This window comes from Monodelphis domestica, chromosome 4 (genome assembly GCF_027887165.1).
Source record: "Monodelphis domestica isolate mMonDom1 chromosome 4, mMonDom1.pri, whole genome shotgun sequence".
In the NCBI taxonomy this organism is placed as follows: domain Eukaryota; kingdom Metazoa; phylum Chordata; class Mammalia; order Didelphimorphia; family Didelphidae; genus Monodelphis; species Monodelphis domestica.
In genome coordinates, this window is record NC_077230.1 from 438,148,050 (window position 1) to 438,161,875 (window position 13,826).

Sequence of the window (13,826 nt, forward strand, 5' to 3'; positions counted from 1 at the left end):
TCTTAAAGATTTTTATTTAATTAATTAATTTAGAATGTTTTCTCATGGCTACATGATTCATATTCTTTCCCTCCCCTCCTCCCACCCCCCTCCCATAGCCAACGATCAATTCCATTGCGTTTTACATGTGAAGGAGGAGTCTTTCAGATGCTCCCTGAGCACAGCACTGGTGTGAAATCTTTCCTTTGACTTAAACCAGCTTCCTAGCTGTAGCTCTGATCAGAAGGCCCCCCCCCCCCTCCCTGGAGTTTCCCCAGCTGCCCCACAGTCTGAGAACTTCCTCTTGAAATTTCATCAACATGGAACAAAGATGCTCAAAACTGGGTGCCATGCCAGGGCCAGGCTATGGCCTCCTCCTACATGAGGTTTTCTAGGGCTAGAGTGACCCCAATAAACCATGGCAGTCTATAGTTCCTGCATTTGTATGAGCACATCCAGAGTGGTGCCTTTTTTTGTTGGCTCATTTCTTAGTCTGACTCCTGTGACCTTCTGGGCACCTCCACAGAGATTCTCTTTCTAATACTGGATCCACTCCCTCTTGTGGCTCTCTCTGTAACTCAAGCTGACCTCATAGACCACCAACACTACAATTTCTTAGGGTGGAGTGATGATGCCCAGCCACACTGCCCCTGCCCCCGCCTGCCCAGTGTTCTATTCAGGAACTTGTCTTTTCCAACCAAGTGTAGGACTTGACTTTCTCTGCCCATCTGCCACATTCCCATCATGCTTCAGGGTCAGGGAGCTGTTCTCTTCAGCACTGAGTTCAGCTCTGCTTTCCCCAGCACTGGGTCAGGGTAGGGGTGGGAACTAGGTGGATTCCTGGATGCCCAGCTCTGCCCCCAGAGCCTTTTCTCCATCAACATCCTTCCCTGAGAAAGCTGAGGGGGTCACAAGGGGAGGGCAAGGCAGGTCCAGGAAGAAGGTGAGGAGAAATGCTTCTGGGGGGAGGAAGAAGGAAAGGGGGAAAGGCTGTGAGAGGTGAAGATGAGGAAGGAGGAGAGGAAGGAGGGACCCCCCAAGAGAATGTGTCCAGAGGATTCTGAGCCCATAGCAGTTCCCCTTCTCACTGGTTTCACGTGGCAGGTCCTGGCCCTGGAGTTGTGGGCGTGCTGTTGTCATCACATCCTGTGGCTTTGGTTGCAGAAGGTCAGAGAGCCTAAAGGCAGCTCCACAGCCTCCTTCTTTCTCCTCAGTCCTGTGGCAGCTTGGATCAGGCCTAAAGGATGAACATGTCCCCCACAGTGGCCTCTCTGCTGTGGCTTGGTGAGTGCCTGGGCCCAGGCTGGGCTGGAGGGGGAAGAAGGTGCTAGGACAGGGGCACCAGGAAGGTGAGGCTGGGAGAGGCTTCCCGGGATCGGCCCCTTCTTCTGTGTAGGACCCTCAGTGGGGCAGCTGGTTACAGTGGGGCAGAGGGGTGCAGCTGTGGATAGCTGGACCTGGGAGCTGAGGGCATCTCTAACTGCAGCCTCTCCTTCAGGGCTGTGTCTGGCTCAGATCGCTGCTGCAGGGGCTCAATCCCTCCCTTCAATGGCCTCCTGCCCATCTTCCAGTTCAGAACAGAAGGGCACCTCCATGGCAGGTACAGCTGGGGGTGGGATGGGGAAGGGAGGAGGGGAGCGCCTTGTGTGGGCTGGAGGGTGACTGGTTGGAGGACTTGGTTTGGGGTCAGAACAGCCCACTGGAGGGAGGAGCTGCCCCCAATCGGGTCTTTGATTGCCTTCCAGGGACCCCCAAACCCTTCATTAGGGCTGAGCCCGGCTCTGTGGTGCCCAGGGAAGCACACGTACGTTTCTGTTGCCGGAGCACATGGAGAAGTGGGAGTTTTCAGCTTTGGAAGGATGGAGGATGCTCATTTCAGATAAATGCCTCCAGAGAGCAGGCTGAGGGCTGCTTTCCAAAATCAGTAGCTGCTGCAGGGAACTACAGCTGTCGCTACTCCCGGGGACTCCACTGGTCGGAGCTCAGTGCCCCCCTGCAGCTGCTGGTGACAGGTAAGGAGGAGGCCAGAAAGAGGTGGCTCTGGGGAAGGGCTTGTCCTCACAGCCCCTCCAGAGCCCTCTCTGGCTTAGCCCAACAGACCAGTTTGCTGGGGAGGCCAGCTCTGCTTGTCCTCGGGTGTAGCCTTGTCCCTAGCTGGGATCCCCTCTGAGACACAGCCTCCTCCCTCCTCCCCTGGCTTTGCTGGCGAGATGCCTCTCCTGGCCTTGGCCTCTGGCCTCTCCTGTGGCGCCCGTCTTGTCCTGCTCCCTTCCTGGGTGCTGAATCCCAAGTAGACAAGAATGACCCATCCCCGGTAATCCTCGCCCTCTCGAGGCCCATCCAGGGCTCTGGCGACCACCGCAGGGAGCTTCGGTCTGGCCTGGCGCTCCGGGGGAGGTGGACTGACCCTGGATTCAGACCTGGAACATGTGTGCTGTGGGGCTGGACGGGGCAGCACGTAGGTGCGGTAAGAGAGTTAGAGTGCAGAGTTGAGCAGGCCTGGGGCCAACTTCAAAGGACGGCCACGAGGCCGGAGTGCCCAGGTGGAAAGAGTTACGTGCTCCAAGGAGTGCTGCCCTGCACTGGCAGGGTAAGGTGGCTGTCAAAGGACTGAGCCAGGTGGCTCAGTGGATGGAGAGCCAGAACTAGAGACGGGAGGTCTTGGGTTCCAATCTGGCTTCAGACACTTCCCAGCTGGGTGATCCTGGACAAGTCACTCTCTCCACCCTCCCCTTCTCTCCTCTCTTCTGCCTTGGAATCAGTACACAGCATTGTAAGACGGAAGCTCAGGGTTTAAGACTGTCAGGGCATAAGAGGAGCCGAGCTGCAGCTTGGCAGAGGCCTTATCAAAGCCTCAAGGCTGCCTCTGACACTGTGAGGCTGAGTGCCAGGCAGGATGTTGGTGCCCCCCAAATGGAGAAGTCAGCAGGAGAGGCGGCTTAGGGGAGGCGCGGTGACGGCTGACAGGAAGGAGGGGATCAAGGAGGCGCCGTAGCTAGGAAGGAAGGGCAGGCCGTAGCCAGGAGGTGGCATCGCCGTTGGCAGAGGCCCAGAAGAGGCCTTGAAGGCAGCTGAAGGACTCCCTGGCACCCTGGCAGAAGGCAACGGCCCAGGAGAGGGGGGGTCTGAGCCCGAGGTAGAGAGAGGCGAGACTGCAGCCTGAGCCGAGTCTGGCTGCACTTTCTAAAGGGTTTAATGATGGCGGAAGCCTCTTGGCAGGTTTGTAGGCAATGGGGGAAGAGTCGGGAGATGGGGCAGGATTGTGGAGGAGAGCGAGGTGGGAGAAGCCCTGCGAGGAGAAAGGGGGGATTAGAATCCAGAGCCCAACGAGAGCTGAGCTTTAGCAAAGAGTCACCAAGGGGGGTGAAGGAGACAGCAGGCATAGACCCAGAGGGGTTTGAGAAGAGAAAAATCAATAGTATGCCATATCATTCCATTATTAGTGTTAATTTGGAATATGATCTCTCCCCCTTTCCCGGTCAGAATCCCCATCTTTTAGTCTAAAGCCTTGTCCCAGCCTGAGCGGACGGAGGAATAAAACCATTTCCAGCCCCGAGGTATTTGCCTGGCCAGGGACCCTGCCTGGTTTCTTTTGGGCCTCTACACAGAAGTCCGTTTGAGCTATGCCCCCCTGGGGGGGACTCCCATGGTTTTGCCTCTCCAAACTGAAGCTAAAAAAGGGAGCCCAAGCCAGTAAGAGCTGCCTGGGATGGCTGACTTGTCCTTCTAGCTGAGGGGGCTCGAGGTCTCTCTTGGAGCTTGGCCTTTCTTGAGGGTCAGCTGGGGCATGAGCAGCCGTGCCTGAAGGCCAGCCCACCCATCCACCAGGGCTGCCTTTCATTTGCCAGCGGACGTCTTCATGACGCACAGTCTCGAACCCGTGCTCGGCCGGGCAAAGGCAGGCTGCAGTCAAGGAGTGGCTATCAAATGGAACAAGCAAGGACACTTTGCATTAAATTCACACAAGCTTCCAGTTGTGCAGTGCTCCGCGTCCTCCTCTCTGAAGCATCTGAGCATCCCTCTCTCTGCCTTCCCAGACCTGTTTTCTGATTCTGCTCCTTTTCTTCCCCAGGACATTTCTCCAAACCCTCCTTACGTGGAGCACCAAGTACTGTGGTCTCTGCAGGAGACACAGTGACCCTCCTGTGCCAGGCGTCACCGACCTATCATAACCCCAAAATGACCTTCTTTCTGCTGAAGGCTGGGGTGCCCCATCCCGTACAGCGCCTGAGCCCAGAAGGGGATGTGGCCAACTTCACTCTCCCGTCTGTGAAGGCTGAGGATGCTGGGAGCTACAGCTGCATTTGCTCAGTGGGAGAGAGATCATCATCTCCCAGTGACGCCCTGCACTTGGAGGTGACAGGTGCGAGGAGAGCCCTCGGGATACCTCCACCTCTCTTTCCCCCGTATGTGGGGCTGGTGGGGGGGCATGGATGATAAAATAGCCTCAGCTGGCATTTCTGTGGCACCTTCTGTGAACCAGGCACCGAGCTAAGAGCTGTACAAATATGGCCTCATTTTATCCTCCCCAAAACCCTGGGAGGGAGGTGCTGAGATTGTTAATCTTGCCTTCTGTCTTAGAATCAATACTGAATATTGGTTCCAGGACAAAAGAGAGGAAAAGGACTAGGCATTTGGGGTTAAGAGACTTGTCCAGGTCACACAGCTAGCAAGTGACTGAGGTCAAATTTGAACCCAGGACCTCCCATCTCTAGGCCTGGCTCATACCCAGCTGCCCCTGGGTGCTGTTATTATTAGGACTAGGAGAACTGAGGTAAATAGAAATGAAATAACTGGGCTGAAATCACTCAGCTAGTGAGAGATTGAGGCTGGATTTGAACCCAGACCTCTCTGTCCCCAGGCCCTGCTCTCTGTACATGGAGCCACCTTAGCTGCCCTGATTGATGGGGGTGAGAGTGAAGGGCTTTAGCCTCAGAAACCCCCCTCTGTCCTCCATGACCTACAAGTCTTTCTCCCTGGTTTTCAGGTGGAAAGGACGCACATCCCCCCAAGCCAGGTAAGAGGGGGAGCAGAGGTGCCAGATAAGGGAGGCCGGGCGTCCACATCTCCCTGCTTCCAGGCAGCCCTCGTCCAGCCTGGTGGAGGGGGGTGATGATGGGTGGGAGGAGGGAAGTAGGGTGCTTGGAGGGGCTTGATGGAATCTTGGAACACGGTCTCTTCTCTTTCAGGCTCCGACACCATTGTCATTGTTACAGCCAGCTGTGTCTCTGTCTTCCTCTTCCTCCTCCTCTTCCTGGTCTTTCTTTGCTGTCGTCACACCCAGCACTGTGAGTTTAGAGGACCCCGCGGGGCTTCAGGAGTGGAGCTAGGGGTGAGGAGGGGGCCTCAGTGTCCCTCTTCTGTATGAGGAGGTGGGATGAGGTGGACTCCAGGGAGGCTTTCCTCCTCGAAATATCATGTTACACACCTGATCCTGTCCGTCAGTCTGTCTGCCTGTCTGCCTGTCTGTCTGTTTCTCTGTCTGCCTGCCTGTCTGTCTGCCTGTCTGCCTGTCTGCCTGTCTCTCTGTCTGTCTGCCTGCCTGCCTGTCTGTCTGCCTGTCTGCCTGTCTGCCTGCCTGTCTGCCTGTCTGCCTGTCTCTCTGTCTGTCTGCCTGCCTGCCTGCCTACCTGTTTGCCTGCCTGTCTGCCTGCCTGCCTGTCTGCCTGTCTGCCTGTCTCTCTGTCTGTCTGCCTGCCTGTCTGCTTGTCTGCCTGTCTGTCTCTCTGCCTGCCTGCCTGTCTGTCTGCCTGTCTGCCTGTCTGCCTGTCTCTCTGTCTGTCTGCCTGTCTGCCTGTCTGTCTTACTGTCTGCCTGCCTGCCTGTCTGCCTGTCTGCCTGTCTCTCTGTCTGTCTGCCTGTCTGCCTGCCTGTCTCTCTGTCTGTCTGCCTGCCTGCCTGTCTGCCTGTCTGCCTGTCTCTCTGTCTGTCTGCCTGCCTGCCTGTCTGCCTGTCTGCCTGTCTGTCTGCCTGCCTGTCTGCCTGTCTGTCTGCCTGCCTGTCTGCCTGCCTGTCTGACTGTCCATCTGTTTCTTCTCACAGGCAGCTTACATGGAAAAGCTCCCAGGAGGTAAGATCGCCCAGCTCTTTTCCACATTCCTCTGAGCATCCCCACCAGCTGCTTCTCCCCAGGGCCACTCTCGACTTCCTACACTGTTCAGAGATTCCAGCTGGGGGGGGGTGCGGAGTACTGATTTCTCTTTGTCCCTCCCCCGGTGTCTCCCTCACAGGCCCTCCAGCAGCCCAGGGGACCCTGAGCCTCTCCGCCTCACCTCCCTCCCTCCACAGGAGATCACGTGTAAGTGGGACAGTGAAAAGGGGGGCAGGGATGCTTGTGCGGAGGAGGGGGATGCAGCATCTGCAGAGCTTGGGCACTCATGGGACTCTTTCCCTCTCCCAGATGCAGAAGTGTCCAAGGAGCTCCAGACAGAGCCATGGGTGAGCCCTTCCCGTTCTCCTCTCCCCAGGGAGGCCTCAGCGTCCCCCGTGATCCCCTGTTTTCATCTGTCTGGTTCCCCAGCCTCTCCTTCCTCCTTAGCCCCTTCTGATGGCATCTCTTTCAGGCCTCCGAATCTGAAGAGCCGCAGGGGGTGACGTACACTCAGCTGAGCCTCGCTGCCCTCCAGACGGGGCAGAGAGCCCCGACTGCCACATGCCCGGAGCCCAGCGTCTATTCCACTTTGGCATTGCACTGACGGGGGAGCAGACCTGCCAAGAGAGGGGAGAGCAACGAGCGACGGGAAGAGGTGCAAAGCTACGGAACGGACAATGGCTACTCTGCCCAAGGACTGCCCTCTTCCACCCCACTTACCGCAGGGGAGCCGGGGGAACACAGGCCTCACGTCATCCGGCCTGGGCCCCTTCTATGTCCGTCCATAACAAATCGGGCCAGATTTGGCTAGAGGCCTTCTGAGCCCCCTCCTAATTCCACGGTCCTGAGCGGATGGGAAAACAGCCCAGGCTTGTCACCATTCCAATTCCTTGGAGACCGTAAATTAATTTATAGTTATTTATTAGTACAAGTTGGAGAAAGCGAGGAAAAAAGGTTACCTGCCCCCAGCTTAACCAGACAGCCGCCGAGCTGGACCACGCTTTCTCCCTCTGCTATTCTCCGCTGCTGGCCAAGATCGTCCGGTCAGAGAAGTCCAGAGTCTGGCCCGTTGGCCAATGCTCCAGAGTAGGGGGCACAGAGCCGAGTTCTGGTGCCGGCAGAAAGACCCTCGGAGCTTGTCCTGGCCGAGCCCCTCCTACTGGGACTGCCTGGTGGGACTTGCTTAACGTCGATCCCAAGCTCCGGCCCAAGTCCTCACTCCCAGACTTTTGCCAGAACGCCACGCTGGCACCCTTGCTCGGCCGGGCAAAGGCAGGCTCGGATCAAGAATCGGTTTTCAAGCCGAATAAGCAAGGACACTTTGTATTAAGTTCACTCAAGCTTCGAGGGTACAATGTTTCCTGTCCTCCTCTCTGTAGCTCTGAGCATCCCTCTCCTGCCTACTGGTGGTGCTGAGCTAGGATGGCGAGGAAGTGCCCGGGGAGAGCCGGCTCTGATGCCCTCCAGGCTAGGAGTCTAAAGGAAAGCAAGTACCAGCCAAGGGCCACATTCATTCCACGGCTTCCTCTTATGGGCCCCCCAGGGGGAGTTTAACCCCTGACTCGGCAGTCTCTCATCACGGATACACTCAGATTCGCTGGGGTCCAAAGAGCTCTTCCCTGCTTGGGGTGGCCTTTCCAGCTCTTCTCGCCCCTCCCTCGACCATGCTAAAGCAAGGAACACTGGCTTCTCATCCCTGGTGGTCTCCGGCTGGCCAGCTCTTTTGGCCCCCCCCTTCTCTCGCCCTTTTCATCATTCCTTGGGTGCTGCTGCATTTCCCTTTGCTAGCCAGAAAGAACTTCGTTTACTGACCTAACTGCTGGGTAGCCTTGTTTGGGTGATAGAAGTTGGGGAGAAAAGGGGAGGCTGCATAATGTGGGAGACTCATCAGACTCCTCCAGTGGAGACAGAAACCAGGCTGGGAGGAGTCTCAGCAAGCTGGCAGCTCTGCCTGAGATGATAGCATTCCAAGGCGTCCCCAGGTGATGGGCAGGAGAAACGGAAGCAAACAGCCGTGCAGTCTGATGCCATCATCTCCTACACTTACGCCAGTTGTGCTTGCTGAGAAGAGGAGAACACCCTTTTGGCAGGTACTGGAAGGGCCCTGTAGGGCTGCCCATTTAGCAGAGCATCTCCCTGGATTATGGCTGCCAGCAGCCAGAGTGTTGTGATGAAAGGGGAAAGGAGAAGACCTTCCTTGTGGTCTCTACAGCTTCCTCTATTGCAAACCAGAGTGACTATGGGAAATCAGCTATATCCCAGCCTTTCCCCTCCTTCCCCACCTCTCCCCAGTTTATCCACCCTGCAGCCTCCCAGCTTGTGCTTTGGACATGTTGTTTGAGTGGAGTGTGGACTAGATCACCTCTGAGGTCTCTTCTGTTGAAGCAACAAGACCCTGATTCAACTAATTAACTCAGTCTTGAGAAGATCTGGAAGAGGGCCACTAGGAGAGAGGCTGATCTATGAAAGAAAAGGCCCATTTCCTCTGGACATCCTGCAGGTTTTGCCCTATGGCAGTGAGAAATTGAATCTAGTGGTCTCCCAAAATAGCATCAGTTGAAAAAATGGGCAAAGTAGAGCCTGGAGAAGAGAAGAGTTAGGAAGAACAGGATGGCTTTTCCAGTATCTGGAGGGCTGTCCTTTGGAAGAAGAATTATAGGACTCTTGCTCTAAGGGTCAACCTGGGAACAATGGTTACAAGTGGTTGCCAGTTCCACATTTGTGGGATCTTTGAGCTGATTGTTGCCTCAGGAGTCACCTAGTCCAAGCAATACAATAGAATCCCCTTAACTATCCCAGAAAATATTTGTCTAGCTTTCACATGAAGACTTCTGGGATGGAGACCTGGTTACCTTTAGAAGAACCATCTACTTTTTCCAAATATTTGTATTTATTTTGTTAACTATTTCCTAATTACATGGAAAAGTTCTTTTTAAACTTTCATTAAAATTGTTTTTATTTCCAAATTCCTTCCCTTGCCCCTCCTTGAGAAGGCAAGCAAGTTGATGTTGATTATACATGTGAGATCATGGAAAACATATTTCCATATTACACATGTTACAAATATAAAAAAGGAAAAATAAAGGAAAAATATGCCTTGATCTGCATTCAGATTCTTCAATTCATTCTCTGGAGGTGGAGAACATTTTAAATCACAGGTTCCCTGGAATATGTCTTGGATCGTTGTCTTGATCAGAGTAACCAAGCCATCCATACAATATATTTTTTGAAAATTTTATTTAATTAGATGATTTAGAATATTTTCCCATGGTTACAAGATTCATATTACTTCCATTCCCTCCACCTAACCCCCTCCAATAGCTGGTGTGCAATTCCACTGGGTCATCCATGCAATATTTCCGTTACTGTGAACAATGTTCTCCTGGTTCTGCTCTTTTACTCTGCATCAGTTCACGGAGGTCTTTCCAGGCTCTTCTGAAACTACCCGCCTCATCATTTCTTATAGCATAATAGTATTCTATATCAATCAGACATCACACCTTTTTCAGCCATTCCCCAGTTATAGCCATTCCTTGAGTTTCCAATTTTATGCCATCACAAAAAGAGCTGCTATACAGATTTTTAAAGAAGGACCTAATAGAGACATTGCTGGATCAAAGGGGATGAGGGGTAGGCTATAAAACTGATTTCCTGAATGGCTGGACCATTAGCAAGCAGTGCATTAGTGTCCCAACTTTGCCACATCCCCTCCAGCATTTAGAAGTTTCCTTCTCTGTCATCTTATCTACTCTGATAAATCTGAGGTGGTATCTCGGAGTTGTTTTCATTTGGATAACCCTAACCCTAACCCTAACCCTAACCCTAACCCTAACCCTAATTCTAACTTCAACCTTAACCCTAACCCTAACCCTAACCCTAAGCCTAACCCTAACTTCAACCTTAACCCTAACCCTAACCCTAAGCCTAAACCTAACCCTAACTTCAACCTTAACCCTAACCCTAACCCTAAGCCTAAGCCTAACCCTAACTTCAACCTTAACCCTAACCCTAACCCTAACCCTAACTTCAACCTTAACCCTAACCCTAAGCTAAGTCTATTTTTAGATCTAATACAAAAAGGTGCTAAGTACCTGTAAAGGTTAAATTAATCACAAAAGGTCAAGTAACTCACAAAATGCAAGCTTAACAAAGAGGTGTGAAGTACTCAGAAGATATAATCTAATCAGAGAAGGTGAGAACTAAAGAGTGGTGAGAACTAAGAGTGGACAATTCTGGAAAAAGCATCTTCTGTGATTGGTAGATGTGAAAATTTAGGGGAGGTGACATAAGAGAAAATTTCTTTAAAAGGAGGCTAAAAAGTCAGTTCAGGCAATTCAGTTCGGAATGGAACTCAGTTCAGGAGATTGAGTTCAGTGGAGAACTGGAACTCAGCCTGGAGGATTTCCCCCAGACAGCTTCCTGGAGATGGTCTCCTGGTGAGTGTTAAGACTGACTCCCTTTCCCTTAGGCTCAGGGAGGCCACTTTGGCCAAGGGCTTTAATTACTGCCTGTCTCAGCCTGAGCCAGAACAGTTTAAATTAATTCTTCCTCTCTCTCGCTATCTCCTTTCCTTAATTCCTTCTCTCTATATTAAAATCACCATAATTCCCAGCTGACTGGGGTATTTTATTATTTGGGAATTTTCCCTGGCGACCAATTATTTAGATTCCAAGACACAAAGCTAAACTTATCTTATACCTCTCACCTGTCACCTCCAAGTGCAGGGCATCACTGGGAAATGATGCTCCTTTCTCTCTCACTGAGTCAATACAGCTGTAGTTCCCAGCATCCTCAGCCTTCACCGATGGGAGAATAAAGATGGCCACACTCCCTTCTGGGCTTTGGCACTGTACGGGACGTGGTATCCCAGCCTTCAGCAGAGAGAACATCAAGTTTTGGTTATGATAGCTGTGTAATACCTGACACAGGAGGGTCACTGTCTCTCTCCTCCAGCTACCACAGTACTTGGTGCTCCATGTAAGGAGGGCTTGGAGAAATGTTCTGGGAAAGAAAAGGATCAGAATTAGAAAACAGGTCTGAGAGGGACTGAGACACTGAGGACCCGGCCGGGACTCCTTCCAGCTTTCCTTGTTCCCTTCTATCCTGTTGTCCTACTCTTCACAACCTCATTCAGGGTTTTCTTGGCAGAGACACTGGAGAATTGGTCATTTCCTTCTCCAACTCATTTTACAGATGAGGAAACTGAGGCAACCAGGGAGAAATGACTTGCCCAGGATCACAGAACCAGTCAGTATTTGAGGCAGGATTTGAACTCCAAAAGGGGGATCTCCATGACTCCAGGCCTGGCCTTCTGCCCACTGCACCGCCTAGCTGGCCCTCACATACCAGCCAATTGAACTTTCTTACCATTCCACACAAACAACATTCTCCCGTATCCTGTCCTGACTGTCGCCTCTGCCTTCCATGCTGTCCCTCTGCAGCCCTGACTCTTAGAGCTCCCTGTTGTCCTCTGTGAAGATTGGATTTAGCTCTCTCCTTATTGTAACAATGAAGGTACTTAACTCTTCCTTTATTGGGAAGATTCAATTGTAATCCCTGGTCTATTTCTAGATTTTAATCCCCAGAAGGTGGTAACTCAGTATTTGAAGTAGATCTACCCATTTTAACTATAAAAATGTGTGATCTAACCACAAAAAGGTGGGAACACCCATTTCATGCATTAAATGGGAGGTCTGTGACCCACCTGTGACAGGGTGAGCAGTCCTGGAGAGGAGCATCTGCTGTAATTGGTAGACGTGAAATTTAAGGGAGGTGACGCAAGAGAAAAAGATCTTTAAATAAAGGACATATTAGAGTCGAGGTAGATGGAAGAACTCTGACTCAGAGTGGGACTGGAGGACAGACACTTGAGGAGAGGCTGGGAGATGGACACTAGGACTTGGCTATGGAACTGGACCCCTGGAGGAGTTCATGCAGGAGACCTCAGACTGCTTTCCTTTTAGATTGTCATGGTGGTGAGTTAAAGGCTAACTTAGTGACCCCGCCTTTCTGGAGGTGTGAACCTCCAAGAAAAGGCCCATCATCTTGAGACTCCTTTTCCCTGATTAGAGTCATAAAATTTCTATCTGGCTCTGAGGAAGCAAAAGCTCTCTCTCCCTCTCTACCCTTTTCTCACTTCCTTAATATATTCCCTCTATTGTAAATAAAACTACCATAAATTACATTTTACTTTAGTAATTCATTTGGGATTTTGAAATTAAGTCCCTGGTGACCATCAATTTAAATATTAAGTCCAACCACAAAAAATTAACACCTCAAAGCTCAGCTCAAAAACCCCTCCTACAAGACAATCCCGGCTCCCAGGGCCTCCTCTCCTCTCCCCAAGTGACTCTGGGCTCCTTTCTTTAAACTCTGCCTTAGAATCAGTCCTGTAGAGCAGAGGAGGAAGGTGAGGCAAGGGAGTTCAGTGACTTGCCTAGGGTCTCCCAGCCAGTGTGTATCTGAGGGCAGATTTGAACCTAGAACCTGCTGTCTCTGGGCCCGAGTCTCCATGCACTGAGCCCCCCAGCTGGCCCCAGTTCGTACTGATTTTGATGTGTTTTCCTGAGTCTGTCTCGTGTCCCCCTACTAGGCCAGAAGAGCATCAGAGCCAGGCAGGCGTCCTTGTTGTCTCAGGGCTGAGGGTGGTCCTGGCAGACCAGAAGAGCCCAAAGTACCTGAACACAGGACTGGCCATGATGGCTGCCTCCCCAGCTGAGAAAATGAGAAGGAACATGTAGATGTCACTCAGCCCCAGAGCAGCCTCTGAACATGTTTGGGGGCTCTTATCACAGTGAGGAGATCCAGCAACAGACCCATCACCACACAAGGCTCTGCTGCTAAGCTCAGGCACAGAATGAAACCAAGCTGGCCTGGATAAGCTCTTTACAGCCGAACCTCCCTCCCCCATCAAACCTTCCAGGCCTCGGACCCGACTCTGCTTCCCTGGCTGGCCCATGTCCTGGGGGGCTGCTTCTCAGGTCCCCCATTGGCTGTGCCAGGCCTTGGCAGGAAGATGGCCGGGAAGATGAGGACGAGCCCTGGCAGAGCGCCGCGGGCCATGATGTGCACAGAGGGCTGAGGAGAGCCGCCGAGAGTGACCCGGCCTTTCCCAGGACTCCCCCAATGGCCCGCCGTGAGTCAGGCTCCCTCCCCAGCCTGGTGTCCTGGCCAGGAGCGGAGTGGGAGGGACCCCAGAGGGCCCCCCTCCTGGCCTGGCCTGCAGCGAGTCTCCTGGCTATTTCTTTCCCAATTAGTGCTCATCCAGCCTGTCTTCGGAGAACTCCACAATGGGGGAGGCCCAGACCTTGGAGGTCATCCCAGTTCCTCTTGGACACTTCTGGTGCCAGAGCTCGGCCCCACAGCTCCCCTGCGGCCCCCTGACGCCCACCATGACTCTCCTCCAGCAGGCTGCAATGAGGGATGCTTTGGAGTCTAGGAGGACCTGGAAGACCCGAGTGCAAATCTAGCCTCAGTCACTTACTAGCTGAGAGATCCTGGGGAAGTCCCTCCAATTGCTTGCCTCAGTTTCCCTAAGAATAAAACGGGGATAACAGGAGTACCTTCTTCCTAGGGCATTGGGGAGGGTAAAATGCACAACTTTTGGGAAGACTTTGCATGGTTCCTGGCTCGTTGATGGTGCTCTATTTGTTGTTCAGCTATTCTGAGTCTTCCTGACCCCCTTTGGGGCTCTCTTAGCAGAAATACTGGACTGGTTTGGGTCTTCTTGACTCCCAGGCCAGGGCTTCCTCCGCTG

At 52.7% G+C, this 13,826-nt stretch overlaps 1 protein-coding gene across 1 annotated transcript; it reads left to right on the top strand.

Annotated features, from left to right (window-relative positions):
* Positions 1-1,154: 1,154 nt before the first annotated feature.
* Positions 1,155-9,171, top strand: LOC103095949 (killer cell immunoglobulin-like receptor 3DS1). Its single transcript, XM_007506103.2, has 10 exons — positions 1,155-1,263; positions 1,478-1,579; positions 1,725-1,991; positions 4,052-4,342; positions 4,967-4,996; positions 5,169-5,267; positions 6,022-6,049; positions 6,210-6,277; positions 6,380-6,417; positions 6,543-9,171. The coding sequence occupies exons 1-10, from the start codon at positions 1,224-1,226 to the stop codon at positions 6,672-6,674; spliced, it is 1,095 nt and encodes a 364-aa protein (XP_007506165.2). The 5' UTR covers positions 1,155-1,223; the 3' UTR covers positions 6,675-9,171.
* The last annotated feature ends 4,655 nt before the right edge of the window (positions 9,172-13,826 follow it).

Coding starts and splice junctions, on each gene's coding strand:
- LOC103095949 (XM_007506103.2), top strand. CDS start 1,224: ATGAACATGTCCCCCACAGTGGCCTCTCTGCTGTGGCTTG. Junction 4,997..5,168: donor CGCACATCCCCCCAAGCCAG/GTAAGAGGGGGA, acceptor CTTCTCTTTCAG/GCTCCGACACCATTGTCATT. Junction 5,268..6,021: donor CTGTCGTCACACCCAGCACT/GTGAGTTTAGAG, acceptor TTCTTCTCACAG/GCAGCTTACATGGAAAAGCT.